Raw genomic sequence first — 15,246 nt, forward strand, 5'->3', positions numbered from 1 at the left:
TGAATGTAAGTTATTTTCTAAACACGTTTATCCAATTGCCAAAAGAAGCGGAGATCGTTTGTTATTAATTGGCACCGGATAATGCTCGAGTCACTTAGACGTTTTAACCCTGGTTTTAACATTTTTGTTTTGTTTTTAATTTTTATGGGTAGGCCTCTCTATTAATTGTATGTTCTGAAGATCGTATCAAGCCATTGTCAGTATTTGAGTTAACTGCGTACATCGTATCAAATGTGTCTGGCCAAGTACGATCCTGGTAGATTTTTAGTTCTTCTTGACTTTAGCCACAGGGTATTATAAGATTGAATCAAATGACTGTATAATCGGTTCAATGAAAACAAACGCTTTTCTTTAGTTTTTGACGTTTAGTCTTTTTCAGAAAAAAATGATGTTTATAATATAACAAATGACGAATGACGCAACCTTCGTTTAACTATACGCTAAACATAACTTGGCGTTAACGCGGGAATAAAAACTTTAACAAATAAATACAGAATCTTTCATGAACATAAGTACAACAATATACAATTAACTACACATAGAATATGGGTCTGCATATGTTATACAAAAATTCTCATAATTAATAATTATAAAAACCCTTGATATGAGAAAATTACATACTACATGTATATGTATATTTTTATATAGGCTCATCAGTAGCAGGTGGCTTTTGGATGTCAGGGGTACACTGTGATGCATTGTAAGCCGTTGGAGGTGATATTGGCAAATTAGTAGCAGGTAGTACAGGTAGTACTTAATTACTGTCTGACAAGCCATCTGATATATTAGTACATGGATGTGGTATACGAGGATTGATCAAAAAGTTGTAGGCCCGATGTACTTCCGGTAGTCAGAGAACCCAACTAATGGTCTTACTTTTCAATATAACCGCCCTCTACATCAATGCACTTTGCCCACCTGTGCTCCAACATGTTTAACCCTTCAAAATAGAACCCTTTATTTTGAACTCGAAGAACTCATTGACCGCCTCCATGACACCTTAGTTGCTCCCAAAACGTCTACCACAAAGCTAGGTTTTCAGTTTCGGAAACAGGTAGAAGTTAGAGGGGGCCAAGTCCGGAGACTATTGGGGGATGGGGAAGAATTTCAAAGCCGCAGTCAGTTGAAGCAGCCATCGCAACTTGGGATGTGTGAGCTGGCGCATTGTCGTGCAGGAGCAAAACGCATTGAGTAAGTTTGCCATTCCTTTTACGCGCGATTTCTTGACGCAGACGTCTCAATTCGTCTGCATAGTACGTACCGTGTATGGTACGATCTTGCTCAAGATAGTCAATCATGACAATGCCCTGACCATTCCAAAAATTGAATCCATCAGCTTCCCTGCTGATGGCACCCTCTTGAATTTCTTCGGAGGGGGTGAGCCATGGTGCTATCACTGCATGGTCTGTTGTTTTTTTTATATTCTGGATCGAAATGATGGACCCATGTTTCATCCTGAGTTACGATCCGGTAGATAAAATCAGGTTCATCCTCGTAGCGAGACATAAGATATCTTGAAATGTCAAGTCTGGCCCATTTCTGTTCGTCAATCAACTGTCTGGGGACCCACCTAGCGGAAACCTTTGACATGCCATAGACATCAGTCAGAATTGCCTGAACTGAACCAAAGCTAGCATATAATCACTTCCCTAGCAATGCTTCGCGGGTCTCGCCTTCTGTCGCACATTACCAGATCGTGCACAGCTTCGGCAGTACTTGTCAGTACGTGACCAAAGTATTTCACTTCCTGAGAGCCGATTACACATTTGTCTGTGTTAAACCTAAACCTATCGGTCCAAAACACGTGTCAGGTTTGTATCTTGCTCTTCGATAGTGTCCGTCCGTACACAAGAAGATCGTCTACTATTGACGTCACGCCCGTCACGTCCTCGAACGATTCGTCGATTTGTTGACAAAATATGTCTTGCGAACTTTTTATTTCCATAGGAAGCCGCAAATATCGGTATCTACCGAAGGGACTATTAAATGTCGTCAAATATGAGGATTCGTCCGTCAATTTTATCAACCAATAAGCTTTCGTTGCGTCCAATACACTGAAGTAATTAGCACCTGTAAATTGGTTTGTCACGTCTTCTATAGTCCTCACAGGGTAATGCAGTCTCATAATATTGTCATTTAGAGCTTTAGGGTCTAAGCACACCCTCAGCTTTCCAGTTCTTGTTTTTTCCACACAGACTAATGAATTGACCCAGTCTGTCGGTCTAGTAACCTTTTGGATAATACCTTTATCCTCCATAGATTTCAATTCGTTTTTAAACGGCCCTGTAAAGCTACAGGTACACGCCTGGATGGACATATTACAGGTATACCTTTTGGTTTTAGACACACCCCTCTATTGATCAAAGTGTGTTTATGTTACTTAATATGTATAAAACAGCAAGTTACTCGGTCAGTAATCTTCATTAAGATATCGTTATCGACGTATTGTCTTTAAATGTCAGTGTTGTTGCTACAAGTATATCGGACCGAGAACTTTTTGATCATACCTCGTAAGTGTATCAACAGAAGAATGTACCTGGAAGATTGCGATGCTTGGACAGAGTTTTAACTAGTGTCGAAAGAACACCAGACTCACCTAGTAGAAACAAACCAGAACCACGAAACCCTCACCCAACAATATCAGTAACTGTTGTTTTTTCTTTCATCCATGCATTTTTGAAGACATAATTTTTTATTTGTAACAAAATGACCAATATTTCAAAATTTAAATTCCGTGGCTGTTTGCTTCCAATGCTTCAAATCGCAAGTCTGTAGAAGTTGAGAGGCATATCATAGTAATCAACACAGCACATTATCATGTGTATAAATTACTGTCAGGAAGGTTCAAATGCGTATAAAGCCCGTCAACGAAAAGAACAATAGGTTTCTTAACTCCCTGAGACTAAATAGCTGACACGAAAGTGTATTAAATCCACGTATAAACAACTCAGAGTTCAAGGAAACTTTCAAGAGGATTTTGATGAGACCTTTAACACGGAAAAATCATCGAAGGAGGATAATGTCCAGTTGCACGCCAGCAGTGATTTGTGTTTTATCGGACGACATAAAGTTATCCACATTAGTAAAATCATCTTGTGCTACGAATGTGCTAAAACTAGGACATAGTGAAAAACCAAGATCATTGTATATCCTAGCAGGGTCATTAAAGAGTGAATTGTCCTCTACCTCGTCAGAAATATATGCCCTTTACACAGTAAACCAGTTCTGAACCTTAAATGGAGTAATTACGATCTTTTCAAAATTGTTGTGGCGTGCTCTCTGTCGTTAATCCACAAATGCATACCACCACTCTTTACATTGTCTGTTATCGGTAAAGGGATTTCATAATCCATTATTTTTTTAACCATGCCCAGCAATTCATTTGTGGTTCGTCCAAAGCCAAAACGACCAATGTGTTTTGTCAACACTTTTGAGTTCCTCAGCTGCAGTAAGAATAGTTCTCAATATTGGAGCTAACGAAGTTCTTTTGCTGACTTTGTCAAACAAAGTCGATCGGCTGACATCATACCCTCTGACTTGCTGCTTCCTGAAGTGACATTGAACTCGACTGGACTGCCGCAACAGTGTTGTTCATGTTCATGTTGTTCAAACTGATCGTAGGTTCTCTTGCGAAGTATCGCGATATTCGCTACGCTGCTAAAGTAACGTACCAATGATCGGAAAAACATGGAATTTTTTAAACTTCAGTGTTATTTGTGCTGCGTGGCGGCTGTAAAAAGTCTCTCCGTACATTTAATCAAAGATGTTATATTTCCGATTCTTGAAGATCGTTCAGCACGACATAATTATTGTGTATACATGTTATATGGTATTTTTATTTTCTTCTATTTGGCTTTTTTCAACGTGAGTTGTTCCAGTATTCCTACTTGAATACTGTATAATGACCCTAATAAATGTTACCTGCTTTTTAAACTGTCTTTTAACGTCTCGTCTGTGATATGCAGGCTTCATAACTTCAGATCCCCTTTCAAAATTCCATTTTATTTCGTTCCACCCATTGTTTTCTCGTTTTGGGCACACGTATTCTTTTATTTGGGGACCATGCGCCGTTTCTCATGGAATGGCACTACTGCGTCTTATTGAAGATTCCATGATAACCGCCGTATGAACACATCTGCGGATGTTTCTAAATTCAAAATTTCACCATTTTCGTGTTTAAATGTTGAATTCTTCTTAAGCCGATGTTAGGGGCGTGGACGGTAACTCGCACTTTTAAGTACCGTCATCAAACCGAACCTGCAGCGTTTCAATTTTGCCGTGTGGAGATTTCTTTATTAGGGATTCTGTTTTTTTTCTCTATTTGATATGTAAACTTCAAATCAAATGGTAAATTGAAGTAGCAAAGAATTTTGTTCGATACATGTATAAATATTTTCTTATATTTAATCAGTTTACTATTTACATTTTCGCAAAATGTTATTATCTACAAATGCTACCTGAAAGTTGTATTTATGACCTTCAAAATTGTAATGGGAAACTTACTGGCTGTGTACCAATATTTGATAAAGATATAACGTTAATTCATGGAAATCGAATATGACATTTATATGTATACCTTCCTGGTTGATTTAAAGTGTCTTAGTGAAGCGAAACTGCAAATGTAAGAGGGAAATTTGTCATGGTACGTATTTTCTTTTTCATAATGTTAACAAACTATATCATAAGTCTATTGTGTGACTAATTATCTAACTTATCAGTTGCTATTTACAAAGTGATACATGGTAGTTATAATAACATGTAGATTTTGAAACCTCTTTTTGATCGGTAAATCTTATTTACAAATTCTAGCTGATTGAGGGATTTCTGACATTTTAGGATTAAATGTAATATTGGCTGTGCACTAAGATATCATAAGGTAAATTCATGGAAAATGAATATGACAATTATCTTCCTGGTTGATTGAAAGAGAAAGTGCAAATAATGTCATTTGACATGGTATGTATTTTCTTACAAAATTAACATCTAATGTTATTATTGATAAATATTTTGACATTTTCCGGACTTTGAATACGAACATATATCGAAACAATTACATTGATTACCATGTCAGCAAGGTTTAATATTTTCTTGTATGAATTATGGTTTGATTTTCTGTTTCTTCGTGATTGGTTTAAACATATTTATATCAGCTAGTTTTTGCAACTTATATTATCACGTTCGATTCCGCTTCCTGGAACCAACCAGAACTGGTGTCATATGGTTGTGACCCGATTAGGGCTCAAACCCATGATCCCAGGGTTGAAATGCAGACACATTATCCACTAGGCCATCGCCCCCTTCTTCGGGATAATTTACTCGGTATTCTCTCCTATTTAGGTTGTTTAATAATTTCTACACCCAATTTAAGCTGATTTACTTATAAGTTTTACGGCATACGGTATCTTAACAAGAATACATATTTCAACATAATATAATACTGTTTAAAATCTGCTATGACCATTTCCCCTGTTTTCTTTAGGCTGCAAGGGACTTGCTCGTCGGGGCAATAGATTTTGGTACAACTTATTCTGGCTGGGCTTTCTCATTCCTGCATGATTTTCAAACGGATCCTATTAAAGCGTCTGTCAAGCAATGGCACTCAGGATCTGGAACTCTAGTAACAGAAAAAGCACCCACATGCTTGTTGATAAAGTCAGATGGAAAGACTCTTGAAGCTTTTGGATATGATGCTGAAAACCAATACAGGGAACTTGCAGACAATGAAATGCACGAAGAGTATTATTACTTCAGAAGATTTAAAATGGCACTTAATAAAAAGCTTGGTGAGGTAGGTAATTGTCACACTCTGCTGGTTTAATGTGACTTGCTTAAATTCCCCTCTGCTAAAGGTATCCATAACTTTTCATTTCGGTTTTTTATGTACATGTAACAAAAAGAGAATTAACTTTCAAGACACATTATTGCGTAAATTCAGTTGTTTTAAAGAATTTACTTGCACAATTTCACGTTCTATCTCTTGTGTATTATGATAATAATTTTGAACAAATGTCAGGGGAAAAACAGACATCAGTTGTTTCTATTTGTAATAAAAATGTAATAAGAAAACAATATAAACTGTAGTAATAAAAAGCAGATTTAAGATTGTTAATTGATATTTTGAAAAATAGAGTTATATGTTACAGAAACTGGACCGTGGCATGACAATAGAAGATGAGATGGGAAAGTCGATGGTTGCCTTAAACGTTTTTGCCATGGCAATCGAATATCTAGTAGGGGATATGATGAAGAGTGTAAAAGATAAACTAACATCCGCTGTTGAGAAAGATGAAGTCCACTGGGTACTAACTGTCCCAGCAATATGGACAGATGCTGCCAAGCAATTTATGAGAGAGGCCGCGGTGCAGGTTATATTCGTTTTCTCTTTTATTTTGTATAAGTTTAATTTACTTTTACTTTATTCTCCCCTCTTTCAATTTAACATACAAAGTGGAGCCTTCCTTAAATGATACCTTCAGCTATTTTACTCACATGTCTGTGGTCATTTGACAATTGAATTTCAAACAATGAAAATCACTATGATGTTATCGTAGGACATTGGAAAGGGTGTAATGAAATACTTGAAGTATAAATTTTATTTTCTTTACATTTACCTTCTCCTTCTTCTGAGCATTTAAGCCAAGATGGCTTGTAAGCAGTATACAGTATTATCAAAGATAACTTCAGTAAATGTCACTTGTATTTAATATTTTACTTTGCCAGCTCCGGTCGAGTAAAGTTTTCTTACGTTGCTTCTCATAACAATGTTTATTGATTTTTTGCTCCTCATATATATCATATATAGTGATGTTAAGTAAAACTTGTGTTTACGGTGTCATAGAATTTACATTTGCAGTATTTTTTTAATCTTGTAGCCATAACTTATTATCTCGTGGCCATGATTTATTATCTTGAGGCCACAATTTATTTTGTAAGTTAAGTTGTTTAAAAGAGTTTACTTGCACAATTTTATGTTCTACGATGCTGTCCGGTAATCTTGTGCACCTAAGCACTTGTCGGCTAATTTACTACGATTCAAATAAATACAAAAAAAATCATAATTATTTTGCTTTTTGCAAAAATCTTAAAGACATATAATAACGCAAATATTTTTTGAAAAGATAACTCATTGAACTGCAGAGTGCAAAAATGTAAACACTTACCACCATGTTTAATCCCAACATTCAATTGTCCGGTGATCTTTCGCATGTGTTATGAATGACGTCACGGTAGCTCGCAAACTCGCACCGGTTACGCTACGGCTAGTCACTGCGAAGGAGATTGAGTAGCTCGTTTTAAAGTATGGTGTCCCAGTAAAACTATCAAATTTGTGAGTCCAATTAATGAAAAGTTAACTTAAACTGTTCAAACAAAGCTGTAACACAAACTTATTTACATCAAGGGTTTGTTATTTAACTGTTCACTACTACATCTGGGACACCTGAAATCATCACTACCAGTCAATGTCACAATTTTTGCATAGAATTTCAGATGCACCCCTTGACTACACACAGTGCAACACCCCCAGTTAACACATTTAATGCTCTTGTTTAGATTCAAAGCCTCTGGTTGGAATTTGCCACACACTGAACAACATTATGTATATATTCTGTATTTATTTCAATCACTGTCTTTTGTTTAGCTCTTTTTGCTTGACCTTTTCCTCGTTCTGAATTTAATTTTGGACCTTTCCCCTTTTTTTCTATCTTGTTAACTGTATCACTTTTGCCTTCATCACTGTTCATAAACTTGGCTGTCTTGTTTATAGAATTTGGAACACTTTTATCTATACTCTTGTTACTCTGTGGAAATTGAGGATTGAACACCTTTTTTCCATTTGCCTAACTTTTGTTTTTCCTTCTCAGTATTTTCCTTTTTCTTCTCTTTCTGTTTTTCTCTCTCTTTTTCCATTGCTTTCTTTTTCTCTTAGTAATTATCTTCTGTTATTGCAGCTCAGTATGGTGGCACAAAATAACTCCTTTTTATCACAAGTTCTACATTTTCTTTCTGGTGAATGAAGTCAGTAGATTTTTCTTGAAAAAGTATTTTCACTGTCCAATTGTCCTCTCGTTCTTTTCTTGTTTCTTTCATTTCATGTTTTTTTTCTTGTTAATAACAGGTGGTGTTACACAGGGGGCAGATGGGTCAAATGGAAATATGCCAGTCTCCCTATAACCTGACATTATTGTACTTACAGTCATAGAATTTTAATATTCAGTACCATTTATCTTACTTCACTATCACGCGGCTGGGATGACTGTGCAATAGCTTATGGCACTCTGTGCTGAGACTCCTTTTAAATGGACTGAATACTGAAAAAATCAAGTGGTTGTAGACAGTGACTGCTATGAGGGGGTAAAACAAACAAATGTATGTTATCCTCCCTTGCTGCTTCAATGATATCATGTGTAACATGGGTGCAATGTTCATCATAAAGAAGTATACAAGAGAGAGAAATAAGGATCCCAAAAGAAAGCCCAACATGGCAAAATTGAAAATGTTGCAGGCTCGGTTTGATTGAGCCTGTTCATGGACGGTACTGTCAAGTGCATATTACCGTCCACGCCCCCTAGCACTGGCTAAAGCAGAATTCAACATTTAACATGAACTGGTAAAATTTAGAATTTTGAAACATCCGCAGATGTGATCGTATGGCGGTTATCATGGAACCTTCAATGTGACACGTTAGTGCCATTCCATGGAAAGCGGCATATGATTCCCAAGTAAAAAATGCATGTGCTCTAAACGAGAAAACAATGGGCGGAACTAAATAAAATGGAATTTTTAAAGGGAATCTGAGGTTATGAAGCCTGCATATCACAGATATGACGTCAAAAACAAATTTAAAAAGCAGGCCACATATCCTATGGGTAATTCAACAGTATTCAAGTGAGGAATACTGGAACCAACCAACAAGAAAGATGCCGATAGATTAAATACCACAAGCACAACAATTATGTTGTGCTGAACGATCTTTGAGAATCGGAAATATAACATCCCTGATTGAATGTACGTGGCGACTTTTTACGGCTTCCACACGGCACAAACAACACTGATGTGTCGTTCACCCTTGAAGATAACATAAGGTGGAATGGTCTCGCCTAGAGCACTTACAGCAGCTATGACAGTAGTTGTTGCAGATTTACCAGATGTTACACAGTGAGGATTACTTCTTACTTTGGCAAGAATCTTTGGAGGACTGTGATCAACCGAAATACCTGTCTCATCCACATTCCAAATGAATTTAGGTTTCTCTTTAATATCATACTTGTCCAGTGTTCCACTAAGCTCATCAAAAATATCCCGCCAACATCTCCTTATTCACTGCATCATCTCTTGCCTTTTTTGGGGGGAGATGAGTCATTTTCAGATCAGGAAACCTTAAAACCAGTGTTTAGTAGGTTCATTGACCTTTCCAACAGCTTCACACATATTTTTAGCTATGTCGATTATTTGCCATCTGGTAAACCCATAACCAAGATGAGCCATTGTGACAAATGTTCTGCCAACATTTCCTCTTGAGCTGGTGTGAAAAATGTTGGACCTCCTCGCTTCACATCAACAGATTAACCTTTCGCCAGTCGCCAACGAAGAGTAGATTCTGGTAAGCCATGTATTCTTGCAGCCTTCCTAATTGCCATTCTTTTCTCTGTAACATCTTGGTAGGCCTCTTTCAACATAAGGTACCCATATTTAGGTTTGCTCGTAGATGCCATTCTATTACTCTGGAAAAGACATAAAAATAAAACTCATCTTACTTTTTAATTTTTTTTATGATTAAATTCATTGTTCTGTTTCAGTCATTCATTTTTTTTTCAAATTTTGTAAAAAATGACCATTTTACGCTTCCGTAGAAACAAAATTGAAAAGCGCGGGAAAGGCTTTCCATTTTGACAAGATGGCGGGAATCGGCAGAAATACAAATTTATTTGCAGAGGTAAAAAGGAAATTTACAACGTTTTATCGGTGCAATACTGTTTAAAAATGTGTGATATTGATTTTCATTCTTGCTGGACGTAAAATTTTGGAACTGGATGAATAGACAGGAAAATAATGGGAAAATAGGTCAGTGGGCGTGTTTATGAATAAATTAGGATGACGAAATAATATAAACAAACATGTTTGACAGATATTTTTTTAACTTTCTTACCTTGTTGTAGTTCAAAGTAAGTCCAAGTCACAAATTTTGGCTGAAAATTTCTAGGGACAGCATAAACAAACAACCAAACGAAACGAAATATACTTCCGTGCCGAGTGCGCGAGGTCACCGGCCGCGCAAGATGACCGGACATGACTGTATCTCTTGTGTATTATGATTATAATTTTTAACAAATCAGGGTAATAAAACAGATATCTTTTGACGTCATTTTCGGGCATCAGACATCATGTCCCCTTTTAAAATTCCATTTTATTTAGTTCCGCCCATTGTTTTATCGTTAAAGGTACACGCGTTTTTTTTTTAATTGGGGACTATACGCCGCTTTTAATGAAATGGCATGGTTGTTTCATCTTGAATGATAGTTAATACTGTTACACAGAAGCAGTGGACAGATTTGACTTTCAGTTCAAACCACCCAGGAAACTTTCTCTGTTATTTTATTCTTCCCTGTATTTCCATAACTTGACCCCAGCAACACGCACACACACACACACACACACACACACACGCACGCACGCACGCACGCACGCGCGCACACTTCCCTGTGGATTTGAATCCCTTTAGAGACTTGTATGTAGATATTTTTATTAAAGATATATTACGATGTCGCACTGACAAATATTGAAGATATATTAAGATGTCGCACTGACAAATTTATACATGTTTCAAAGACATAGGTCGATTTTTAAAAAAAAAATCGACTCTGTTTGTTACTATTCCAAAAGCTTTTCCTTGGTATTCCAAAAGCTTTTCCTAGGAAAATATCATTTTTTCACTATAACTTCTTTATTTCTTAAGGTATCTACCTCAAATATATATTTCTTATCATCACCCACATAATATGTGACAAGATTCATAACTCAAACACACATTTTCTTTAGAATTATCACCCTTGAACTTACAATTTATGTTGTAAATGATTTCTTTTCACTATAACATCTTCATTTCTTAAGGTTTCTAATGTCAAGCTTCAAAATTTCATACTAATTATCACTCACATCATGTGCCACAAGATTCATAACTTTAGCATGAATATTGCAGGAATTATTCCATGTTGAACTTTGAATTATTTCAATTGTTACATTTTTGCTCTAATCTTTTTTAAAGGATTTATTTTAAACTTTATTTTTTTTGTTTTATATTAAGTTAAAATAACTCTTATATTATGATAATGATGATGATGATGATGATGATGATGATGATGATGATGATGATGATGATAATAATAATAATAATATGACAAGGTTAATAAATCTAGCGTCAATATTTTCTGAATTATCTTCTCCTTAAAGTTAGAATTTTCCTTATTATTTTCTCATTATTTATTGCTTTAAAGAGGGAAAATATGTTATAAAGACTCGTCCGTTTCAGTTTTTTTGTTTAGATTCATATTAGACAAATAAAAAGCATGTCTAGCGTTTGCGAATATACTTCTTTCAGAACAGGTGCATTTGATATTATATCAAATTATAAGGGGATGTTGTACAAATATGATTGGAAAATGATTTATGATTCAAAATGTGTGTTGAAGTTCAACTGAATCTCAACCACAAGAATATGGGTACAAGTGCGGGGTACTTTTTATAAATTTATGCAAATAGAAGTGATTTGGGTGGGGGTGGTTACATATATTCGCCAAATAAAGCTCAACTTTTATGTCTGCATATTTCTTTCCAGGCTGGACTTGCAACAAACAAATTGACGATTGCACTTGAACCAGAAGCAGCATCGATATTCTGCCGCCACTTGTCGGTTCACACAACCATTTCTGGTGGAAACACTTCAATAGCGAAGATGCCTGTTGGTACTAGATACATGGTTCTCGATGCAGGAGGTATGGTACATTTTTATTCATCTGAGTCACGACCATGTTTTAGCATATGATACCAGTGCTTCTTATTTCTATAAAAACGGATCCGAGAGGGATTAAAATATTATAAAGACTTTACACGTATTTATTGTAGGTGGATCATGTAAAATACAAAAATGTATGCCAAGATATTGTGAAAAACGAAAACGATCAATGGATCATTGTATTTCGCTTATAAATTTACAAATAATCGGAAAATACTTGATCATTCCGAGAGCTGACTAAGTTCTAGGTTTAATGAGGGCCATTCTGTCGTAAAGCCACAAAAAACAGCTTTCGCTGTCGAGTACTGATCAATGCTCTTAAAGGGTTAATTTTGAAGCGCAAAGTGGTGATAATTTAACGTCATGCAATTATATGTTATCATTAAAATGTATGCATTCATTTCTTATTGAAAACATGAAAATGTAAATACGGTAATATCTTTACAAAAATGCTTTTTGGAACCTACAATTTTGATAAATCTTCATTTGAGAATTATATTTATGATATAAAACCATAAAAATTGAGTTACAAGATATATAACTGGTTGTAAGATATTAGATTTAACCACTTTATTTTTCTGTTTTTAAGTTTCCTTTTAATGTATCGATGTTTATTTTCAGGTGGAACAATAGACATAACGGTACACGAGGTTGTCAGTGAGAACAGCGTTAAAGAGATCGAATCAGCAAGTGGTGGTGGGTGGGGAGGTATCCTTGTTGACAAAGCTTTCGAAAACCTGCTTATTGATCTGGCTGGGCCAGAGGTTTATAATACCTTTAAACGAACGGAAACGGAAGACTGGCTTGACATTTGGCGTGATTTTGAAGTAAAAAAACGATTAGTTGCACCCAATAAAACTGCTCGTATTAATATGAAATTCCCACTATCGTTCGGACGCACCTATGAAAGATGCACTAAAGGGAAACTGCTTGATGCTATTGAAGCTTCAAAATACGCCGATGACATTCAGTTTGGTGAAGACAAAATCAGATTTTCTGCCAGTCTGTTCAAGAGTCTTTTCGAATGTTCCATTAACAAAGTCATTAGCCATGTGTCAACTTTACTTCGAGATGAAAACGTAAGCAAGATAAAAACAATATTGATGGTAGGCGGTTATTCAGAGTCTACCTTGCTTCAACACTCAATAAGGAGCGAGTTCTCCGACATAAATGTTGTGATACCAATTGGTGCATCATCTACCATTCTTAGAGGAGCTTTAGTGTATGGACATAGTCCGGTATCCATACGGGAAAGAGTGTTGAAGTACACATATGGTGTTGAAACAACTGACCCATTCATAGAAGGGACTGACCCCGAACATTTAAAGGTAAAAACAGCAACTGGTGTACGATGTAGAGTTTTCAGCAAACATGTTGAAAAAGGACAAGTCGTCAAATGTAATGAACCGCAAGTTGAAAAGCCTTATGTAACACAACACAAATTCCAAAGTAACGTAGCTTTTGACATTTTTGCCACAGAACAATGTAACCCAAAATATACGACTGAATGTTCGCTTATTGGAAACTTGAAATTTCATCTTCCGGACCCAGAGGAGCAGCCTGGAAGAGAAATCATCGTGTCAATGACGTTAAGTGGTACTGAGATTATCGTAAAAGCAGTGGATAAGAAAACAGGCAAGGACACGAGCGTTTTTATCAACTTCCTTGGATAAATTCAATGCGGATCTGCATGTTGTAATGAGATGTACCGTGTGTAATACTTTAAGAGAATTAATTCTTTTTTCTGCTTAATGTGACAAAAAAAATTACAAAGAAGTAAGCGAATATCAATTTTAGAAATAAGGAAAATTTGTTGGTAATTTATGAGGAATGGTCAAAATACACATATTTATAAAATAATCTTCGCAAATAAATATAACAAGGCTTAATTGTAATAAATTAAAAATATAGTTTAAATGTGATTAAAAACTAAAATGTTGCTAATTGTTAGAAATAATTGTTATTGCACACATACAGATCAAAACGTGCTAAATAACTAATACTAAATATAAGGGCGAATTACTGGTGTGCATACGAAATTGAAGAGTGTGCGTAGGCGCCTTAAAATTATGATAAATAATAATAGATAGAGACTATAGTTAGCAATTTCACTAAACTTAAAGAATCAATGAAAACGATGTGCTATAAAATGATTATAAATCACAGATATAGAGAAGTTCACTTAAAACGAAAAACAAGATAAAATTTGGCAAGGGAAGCATTCTCAAATGCTTAAAATCAGGTTAACACCCAAAATATTTGCTTGAGAAAGATATTGTTATTTTAATAAAAAGATTAACAAACACATAATTTGTTTTAAAGTATACAGGTTTGAAAAATCGCAGTAAAATCGAACCGAGTTCTATTTGTCAAATCCCAAGAAAATAAACATGCAGCCAGTAGATATGCAGATTGGTATTCTGAGGGTCACGTGTTTGAGTTTTGGTCAGACCTCACATTTTTCTCATCCTACGTTACAAGCAAATTTAAACTTTCAGTAACTTTGTCAGATCCGGGTGATATCACAGACATTAAATCAATTCTGGAATTGACATATTGACTTTCTCCCATGCTACTGGTCAAAATCAAACTTATTTGGCGGCAAATAACAAAATATCAATAACAATCATATTACATTGTTTCGTCTTTAAACTCCATATACCAGGTTTTGAATAAGTAGCCATTCTCGACAATTGCTACAAAGCTTCATAATTCTCATTTATTAACTGTTTATCAAATAACACTCGTGTATTATTTATTCAGAAATTGTTTCCCAATATTAATGTTATGATTAATTTCATACATATGGACTATAATAAATTAATAAATCACAGCGATATGAGATTTTGTGTTATGTTGTATCAACTGTTTATCGTTTAAATATGACGGAAGCTCGTTAGCACTTTCCGTCACAAGTAGCTAAAATATGGATATCTAGTCTATCCGAAACACGTCGGCACTTCTCGTATGGCCCCGTACGTAGAACGCGAATACACAAGGTAATATACGTTCTCATACAACTTCTGCAAACTTACTACTTAGCCTATGCCTGATTTAGAACGGAAATTGACTGTTATTAATTAAAAAATATGATGATTTGATTTTCTTTGGACCGGGCGGTTAAGGATAACCTACGAAAGTGCAAGCACTTATTTCCAGTAGGGTCCTTACCTAAGCAGACTTTAGAGACAGCTTAAGACATACAAGGGAATCCGGGAACTAGTCCCTAGCTCTTA

At 35.6% G+C, this 15,246-nt stretch overlaps 1 protein-coding gene across 2 annotated transcripts; it reads left to right on the top strand.

Moving 5' to 3' along the window:
- Positions 1-4,498: 4,498 nt before the first annotated feature.
- On the top strand, positions 4,499-13,833 carry LOC132749149 (heat shock 70 kDa protein 12A-like). 2 transcript variants are annotated; one of them, XM_060738843.1, is made up of 5 exons: positions 4,499-4,642; positions 5,480-5,788; positions 6,144-6,365; positions 11,834-11,990; positions 12,632-13,833. In XM_060738843.1, exons 1-5 carry the CDS (start codon positions 4,640-4,642, stop codon positions 13,681-13,683), a joined length of 1,743 nt encoding a protein of 580 aa, XP_060594826.1. In that variant the 5' UTR covers positions 4,499-4,639; the 3' UTR covers positions 13,684-13,833. The 2 variants fall into 2 exon arrangements, with proteins under 2 accessions (XP_060594826.1, XP_060594825.1); XM_060738842.1 differs by lacking the exon at positions 4,499-4,642 and adding an exon at positions 4,718-4,956.
- The last annotated feature ends 1,413 nt before the right edge of the window (positions 13,834-15,246 follow it).

This window comes from Ruditapes philippinarum, unplaced genomic scaffold, assembly GCF_026571515.1.
Source record: "Ruditapes philippinarum isolate M1 unplaced genomic scaffold, ASM2657151v2 ctg4134_1_1_1_1, whole genome shotgun sequence".
NCBI lineage: Eukaryota > Metazoa > Mollusca > Bivalvia > Venerida > Veneridae > Ruditapes > Ruditapes philippinarum.